We start from the raw sequence: 8,517 nt of genomic DNA, 5'->3' as shown, positions 1-8,517 counted from the left end.
ACTGCTCTAGGAGAGAGAGAGAGAGAGAGAGAGAGAGAGAGAGAGAGAGAGAGAGAGAGAGAGAGAGAGAGAGAGAGAGAGAAGAGAGAGAGAGAGAGAGAGAGAGAGAGAGAGAGAGATATCTCAGGGGTGTTATCACTGTATGATATCTCTTTCCCATGCCTCTAAAAATGTATTGTTTTTCCTTGAGATTTAACTAGGGATAATTTTGTGAAAGAGGAATCACAAAACCACAGTGAATACAAAGAAAATATTTTAATAAAATATTCAATACAACATTTCCCTGTGGGGGCCCTTACGAAGTGAGAAGGTGAAGGAAATGAGTATCATTGTTGGGAATCCAGTCCTAAAATGAGACGGGAATGTTCTTAGCTTTTCTCCTAAGCCTGTTGCCCAGTTCTGCCAACAGGCTGCCATGAGGAAGACCAGGACATCTCCAGAGGTCATTGTGGAGGGCCAAGCGGATGAACAGATAGAGCTCAGCGGTTTTTGCCTCGTGCTTTTTACCAGGTGCAGTGTCATGGGAAAGGAAAAGGCATCATATTGGTTGATATACAAAAGATGTTAATACAATTTTAGCTTCCCCTCCCCCTCCTATTCTATTTGCATTTCCAGAGTGAACAACAGTGGGTTCATCCACTAAGCATTCAAACAGAATCATTGCTTGGCCACCTTTTGTATTCAACGTCCATTACTATTAATGTGATTGTGTTTCAGACAGAGAGGAAATGAGGGCATACTATTCTCTACACATAACTCAAGCGTATCACTGCAAATATTGCATGTCTGAAACAAGTGTGAGCCACGAGTCCTCCCCCTTGTGCGTTACTGCTTTATTGATAAAGAAAGTGCTGTTGCTTGAATATGAATATCATTTAGTGCATTAAGATGTACAGTCTGGTAGTGCCCTGCCTACAGCGTCCACACTTGATACAAAGACTTCCTTGGGGCCATCTTGCTGTCATGATTCTGGTGTGCTTTGATTTCCTTCTGGAGTCATAAATTGCACCTTTGGCACGATGAGGGACGAGTTGTTCCTCCGGATAGAGTTGTTCCTCCTCATGGAATTATTTCTTCTCATGGAGTTGCGCTTCCTCAGAGAATTCTGATGGGACAGTTCACTCTTCTGGAGGGTCTGGATGAGGATGGAAGGCTTCTCATCCAGCTCTCGGGCGCTGCACCTGGGAGCAGCTACTTTCACAGTGTTGCCAAATTTGGAGTAATCCACAGAATACACGCCTTCCTCCTCAGTTACAATAGACACGAAGCGATGGCCCCATTGGATCTCCTCAGCGATGTAGGAGGTTCTGGCTTGCGTGGTAATGCCTGTCGTTTCCACCACTCCTTCCAGAATCACTATGACCTCCAGGTCTTGGTTGGCGAGGTCAGTAGCTGAGATATCATACAAGGGGCTGCGCTTGTCAATCACATGGCAGATGATTAAAGGGGCCACTAGAAAAATGTTATTACTCTCAATAGGGTTATCCACAGGAATGTCGAGTTGGTGAATAGGCACCACCTCCCCTTCCGGGGTGGTTGTTTTCTTGACCACCTGGATGCGCACCGAGGCACTAATGATCATGCTTTTCCTCAGGTCGCCCACGCGGAACATGAAGCACAGCTTGCCATTGCGGACAGCAATCACAGCATGGCGACTGAATATCAAAGTTTCTGCCCTCCTGTGAGCCTGAGCTGTTTTCATGAAAATGCAGCCCAGCATGACAGCATTGATGATCAAACCCACGATATTCTGCAGAATCAAAACTGTGATGGCCAGAGGGCATTCCTCTGTCATCATTCTCCCTCCAAACCCAATTGTCACTTGAACCTCAATGGAGAAGAGAAAAGCAGAGGCAAAGGACCTGGAAGAAATAATATCAGAAAATAATGCCATCAGATCAAATTTTGAGCAATGAAATAACATACCAAGCTATATATGTCATTATTTTTCTAGGATGAAATGCCCAAACTGAATTTGTCATTTTCTTCCGCCAAAGGCTGTTACATGCCTTTGGAAAGACTAGCCAACTTAACTTGTCAAATGACTAATTCTAAACATAAGCACTTGTGTTCTCTCTCTTTTCTGAATACAGCTACTTCCAGAGTGCTAGGATACCATACTGCAATGTTTTCTAGGTCATGTAATAATCGGCCTACTTGTATGAAAGCTTTAACATAATAAAAATACATGTTTGTAGGAATATTTTAGTTTGTGAAATAATGTACTTTCACAAAGGCATAGTTTACTTTGTGAAAATTTCTACCAGGTGGATGTTTATTATTTATTGCATGTCTGTGTTTAAGTAACTTGAGTAATAAGGAAGGTACTGAGTAGGGAGTGTACTTATCACTCACTACCCTTAACTCATATTCACTAGCTAACACTTATTGTGTGTTCCTCATATACAGGAAGCACGGTGCTAAAAAGTGGTGCAAAACACTAGTATTTTAAAAACTACTGTTTTTAATTCAAAAGAATGTTTTGCCATTTGGAAAGAAAAATGTGTTCTTACTGATTTTCTTATTTTGTTTTGTAAGTGATCTAGAGAACGCTAAAGCTATTTAAGGGAGAATTCGAAGCAGAGATGAGCAAATGACTGTATCAAGATCACAAAATTAATAAGAACTTGAATCCTCTCCATTCTGGCCTAGTGCTTTGAAAGGGCAAAGGGAAGGGATCACAAGTGTCAGGATTTTCTAGGGGAGCTTTTGCAGAGTGGGTATTTCTTCAGTATCTCTATGAATTAAACACTGATTTGGTAGGTTTAGGGTGGACCTGGGTAAGACTCTAAAAAGAAGCTCTCAGGTGATGCTGATTTATCCCCCTGGTTAGAAGCACTGCATTATTCTTATTATTAATTTATTCACTTAACTACATATCCATTACTGCTGTAGCTTCCTATTAGAAATGATGTTAGCCCTGTGTTTCCCTCAACTCCAATTTCAAACTTCTCTAATTTTATAGAAGATAAGCCTCCTGTCAAAGTATTATCTATCTGCTGCTTCCACACACAAAGAGTGAGCAAAATGTTTAAGCATTTGAATGCTGTGTATATACACTGCACTTTGGTGGGACATCATGAGGAGGGAGCAAGCATACACAGATTCTTTCTATTAGCTTTTAGGTGGAACATGCAAATTTCCCTTTTCACCCTTTTTGTTGCGAAAAAGATTCATGGAAAACCACAATAGTTGCCTTTCCTACTAATTGCACACAAAATATATCATATGATCTAAAAAGATGGCAACAGCCTGGTGGCATGGTTTAGTGGTTGCGGTTTGATTCCCACTCAGGGCACGTGCCCGGGTTGCTGGCTCAATACCCAGTATGGAGGGCGTGCAGGAGGCAGCCAGTCAGTGATTCTCATCATCGATGTTTTTATCTCTCTCTCTCCCTCTCCCTTCCTCTCTGAAATCAACAAAAATATATGTTAATAATAATAAAAATAAATAAATAAATAAAAAGATGGCAACAGATAAGAATGGACCCCAGAGGAGGGACATGGACACAATGTTGATTTCTAATAATATATACACACTTTGAAGAGCAGCCTAATGTTGACTGTCTTTAAATGTTTGGTTATTATGGCTTGCGAGGCTATTCAGGGGCTAATAATGTTTACTGCTTATTTTACGAAATAATTTAATTCTAAACATTACATAGTGCAAGACCCAGCCTTTTATGGACACCTGTCATGCTAAACAACCTCAAGAGATGAAAGTATTTAGCTGCTTGTTTGTTCTACTACAGAGGATGTTAGGGCTGAATAACAGAGGAAATATGTTGATTAATTTCCTGACTCATGTTAGAGAGTTGTCCCACATGAAAGGGAAAGTGAGCCATTCTAAAACGGGAATGGTAAAATGTTATTTGGACATACCAGTGAGTATGCATCACAATAAGTTGTTTCCAATTATGATGATATGGTAAGAAAATGGGCTTATGAAAGACAGGAAACGCAAAGAATTATAAATGTTATTAGTCATCTTTTAAACCCTCTTTGGGAGAGAATAGAAATTTTTCTGTTTCTATATTTTGGGTAAAAATTTGTTATTATACATGGTTTGTTATGATTAAACTGTGTGTTGAGATTAAAGTATCAATAGAATAAAACTTGTAAGATTTTAACCTTAAAGGTGTCAAAAAATTTTTAGATAAAAGGGCAATTTAAAAGGCTAACATTATTATGCTGATAAAATTAACTTAGTCTCACTGTATTTTTGACACCATTTCTCATACTTAACGTTCACACCAGCAGGAATGCATCAGGGGAATAGCCATGCTTCAAAACACATCTTGTTGGTAAATGGGAGCCAGAGTAAAAGAGCTTCTAGCAATTAGTGCGCTCTATAAAGTTCTCAAAAAAAAATCATTGAAAAGCTATCACTTTTGATGATTCCCCCAATTGCTTAATGACTTCTTTTTTTTTAATAGGAAAAGCCAATATATTTATCTCATAAATAAAATATGTCAAGGTTTACCATTTTTATTTTTTATCTTTTTTGAGTGCCTACTGCATATTTATTAAAAATATATCCTAATATGAAAATGATTCACCAATATAAATGCCAATAAATATCTTAAAGAGAAATGCAGATAATGATATTTAACTTAAGATACCTGTTAAACACAGTATTTTCATTATTTCCTTTATATCTGGTGTACTGATGATCTCCTATATATTTTCACCTTTATTTTTTATTTGAGACAAGTTTTTGACAAGTTTAAGACAATAAAATATCTACTCAATGGTAAAGGCAATGGACCAATTCCATATAGTTTTCTTTCCTCAAAATCCAAGCTGGAATATGTGGAATGTGACCTCCACACACAAATCTCTCCTTGGCATGCTGGCATTGCAGACACTCAGGAAATGGAAGGATGGCAAGTCCAGAGTCTAGTAAAGGTCTCATTCTTTACAGTTTCCTAGCAGAATGATGCTTGCTCAAGTTGCTTTGCTTGATGCATTATATGAATTTGAAATATCATTCATAAAGTGTCCTGGGAAAGTTTCTAGTATTACTACTAGTGTTTTGCTTCAGAATGTACATTTTTTGAAAGTGATATAAATTATCTCTTTCCATCTCCCAACAACAACAACAAAAAAAAAACACGAAAATAAGAGACAAGTCATCCCATCTAAATGTTCTTAGGCCATGTGAAAATATGAGAGAAGATTCACTGAAATCAAGTTCACTGGACTTATCTTTGAAATACTTATGACATAAGAGAAGGAAGCAGAAGTTAGGCAATCTAAAAAGTGTCTTGTTATCCTATTAAAACTTTTGAAGAAAACCACAACATGAAGTCACTTCTACATAATCTCTTCCATGAAAAAATTGGACTAATTTCCATTTAAAATGAATACCTTATAGTTCTGAATCTTTGCATAACTTTTCATTTTGGAATCCAATGCAAGCAATCAGCTATTTAAAACATTCTTGTTAAAGATGGGCTTATATTTATTCAGTTCATTTTACGGATTTCAAATCGAGGACACCTTTCCACCAGTGTCTTCCCATTTTTCTCATTATTTCGGAAAATGTCATGGGTAAGAGAAGTCATGGAAATATATTACTAGCATTTGCACAATATCTTTTCATGATCAAAGATATCTACTTGTGAACACTGGAAATATGGACAGCAGCTTTTTCAGACTGAAAACTAAATATGTGTATTATTATTATTATTAGTAGTAGTAGTAGTAGTAGTAGGGCACTCTGTAGAATCATTTGAGCCACAATTATTTTTTAATAATTGGCCTAGGATTTTCAAGGCTAGCCCATGGGATTAGAGCTTCACATTTTCAGAGATGCCTCATCCATAAAGCTACATTAAACAAAGATTTTTAATATGTTAGATTAGCTTCGTTGCTTCTGAAGGTACTAAAGCAAATCCTTTATTTCACTGACAACAAACTAGAGTGATAAGAGAGCAGTTTCATATTTTTTTTTCTATACTGTTTTTGACCCCTGCTTCATCCCACCGCTTTCTTACCTGACATTAGTCACACACACAGCGGAGTCCACACCACTTTTCTCCATTCCGCTTTTCTCCATGTAAGCATAGATGTCCCCGTGGGCAAAGGCCACCAGCCACCACATGATGGCGAAGAGCAGCCAGCTGCAGAGGAACGACATGGTAAAGATGACCAGCGTGTGGCGCCATTTCAGGTCGACCAAGGTGGTGAAGATGTCCTGAAGGAACCGGCCCTGCTCGCGGATGTTCTTGTGCGCCAGGTTGCAGGCCCCGCTCTTGGCGATGAAGCGGGCTTTGGCGAGGCGGTCTCGGATGCGCGGCTTGCGCAGGTTCTCCGCAGCGATGCGCGCCAGCACATACTCCTCCGGGATGATGCTCTTTCTGGCCAACATGGTCCTGTCACCATCGCCAGCCTATCCACCTGCCTCTGATCTGCCTCTCTTCCCTAAAGACCCGTCCTCCTGCAAAGGGAAACGATGATTAAAAACCTGCCCCCCCCCCCTTCCTCGCCTCTTCAATCCTTGCATTTAGGGCTCTGTCTATACACTTGGAGATGACATGCAAAGCTAAAGGTAGGATTTTATTAATCTCCACACGGATTTAGTTGGGGCTTCACTTCTGGGAACCCAGAGAAATGATTTGGTTCAAAGCAGAACTCTTTCAATAGCCCTTATCATTTTGAACATGGATGGGTATAGTCTTATTTAAGCAAAACTTGGAGGCTGTAAACAGCAGGCTTAATGATAAGTCTCGGAGATTCACCGCGTCTGTAGATTAGCGCAAGCATGCAAGCACGTGGCGGCGTTTAGAAAGAAAATTAAGGCCAGATGGGTATCGCGGTCTATTTACTAAAGTATTTACACGATAGAGCAATATAAAAAGTTTTGAGGGGAAATTCTTCCTTCGTTATTTTTAGAAGTAGGCAAAGAAGAGGCCATGGTCTCTTGCGCAGTATAAATAACGCTTAGTGTCACTTGACAAAATTAACAAGCGATGTGCCATGAACGTGAAAATTATGAACAAGCATTTTAAATTTGAAAGAAGTATGAGTTGCATTTAAAAATACTCCCCATTTGACACTCATAATATCATAAATTGAAAACTTCTTTGCAACGAAGGAAGCAAACATACAAGCTGCAGGGAAAACCCGGAACATAGCCCGCGGGCTTGCAGATAAGAGTTAAAAGTGTGCTCCGAAAAGTCCATCCAACACTGCAAACCTCTGCTGTGTTTTGCATTTTAAATCTTTTGCGGGGACGCAGACAGCCTCCCAGTCCACTCCCCAGGAGGAGCGTTGAAACTTACAGACTCCGCACAGCGGGTGCGGCGGCCGCACCTTCCCGCAGACGCCGGCGGACCGTGGGCAGGTCCCTCGCGCTCCCATCCCAGCGCGCCAGAGCCGGGATCGCGAATGCCGGAGGGACAGATCCCGGGGCGCGCGTCCTCGGAAGAAAAGTTAAAATAATAAAAGGTGCAATTGAATCTGAACGCGGAAAGGGCTGGAGGAAGGGGGATGGGTGTAGATCTTCCCCTCCCCCTGCTCCGGCTCTGCTCCCTTGGCCTCCGCAGTGGGCGGAGGAGGGGCTGGGGGGAGAGGAGCTCCGTGATGATGCTCCACAAATCAGCCTCCCAGTTCGGGCTTTGACGCGCGCCAGACCTCTGAGGCCGCCGAGGTTGTCGAGTGGGGGCTGGAGAAGTGGTGGGGCGGTCGCGGGGTGGGAGTGGGGGGCGCAACCGGGGTAGGTAGGGAGCAGGCCAGAGGGAGGGGCAAAGGTAGGAGGGCGGGACCTGTAGACCAGCTCATTTTCCAGTAGCTCTGACCCCTTGCCGCCAGCTTGACACGCTCTTCTTTAAAAGGCTCCCTGTTCAGGGGAGAGAACTTTATGAGGCTAAGTTCCCTGACGTAAAGAGACTTTTGTAACGTTGGTAAATAACTGGACTACTTAAGATTGAATAAAACCAGATATAGAGATAAGAGAAGTAGTCTTTTGAGGCTTTCAAGCTGTGAGCACACACATTTATTGATATTAAATTTCCGTCTAGTAAGAATGAAACAGGTGGAAGATGTTCTGAAAACCATCATAGCAAACAATTTCTTCACTAGCCAAATCATCTAGCTCTCAGGAAATTACACACACACACACACACACACACACACACACCCCAAGTAGAAGAAATAATAATAATTAAAAAACAACAACACTCGAAGTGTCTTCCAGTGAGAAATTTTACTCCAAACAGGGACCACTGTCAGCACTTTAAAACTCAAACGGTCATTCTTCAGTACTTGCTTGCTTTCTGAAATGCTGCAGCTTCTCCATATTGTCGCGATGGTCTGAATGGTCAAACAGAACAATTGTGCAGGAGAAGGGTTATGCATTAAATATGTTTCTATAGCTTTTTGAAAAGGAGCCAGCAAAGACAAATGGCTTCCTCCACAGGTCAAGCCTCCTGGTTTGGCACTTGTCTTAATGGAAACTTTAATTCTTGGAAATTTCATGTATTTTCCAAGACCCAGGGCAGAAAGTGTATGTAGC

At 41.1% G+C, this 8,517-nt stretch overlaps 1 protein-coding gene across 2 annotated transcripts; it reads right to left on the bottom strand.

Moving 5' to 3' along the window:
* Positions 1-237: 237 nt before the first annotated feature.
* KCNJ8 (potassium inwardly rectifying channel subfamily J member 8) lies at positions 238-7,870 on the bottom strand. Of its 2 annotated transcripts, none has more exons than XM_080659554.1 (3): positions 7,286-7,870; positions 5,999-6,441; positions 238-1,862 (listed from the first exon to the last, which is right to left on the bottom strand). In XM_080659554.1, exons 2-3 carry the CDS (start codon positions 6,370-6,372, stop codon positions 962-964), a joined length of 1,275 nt encoding a protein of 424 aa, XP_080515680.1. In that variant the 5' UTR covers positions 6,373-6,441; positions 7,286-7,870; the 3' UTR covers positions 238-961. The 2 variants fall into 2 exon arrangements, with proteins under 2 accessions (XP_080515680.1, XP_080515681.1); XM_080659555.1 differs by having other exon boundaries at positions 244-1,862; positions 5,999-6,124; positions 7,286-7,617.
* Positions 7,871-8,517: the final 647 nt, after the last annotated feature.

This window comes from Plecotus auritus, assembly GCF_963455305.1.
Source record: "Plecotus auritus genome assembly, chromosome: 3".
Classification (NCBI taxonomy): domain Eukaryota; kingdom Metazoa; phylum Chordata; class Mammalia; order Chiroptera; family Vespertilionidae; genus Plecotus; species Plecotus auritus.
This window is presented reverse-complemented; position numbering and strand designations above follow the sequence as displayed.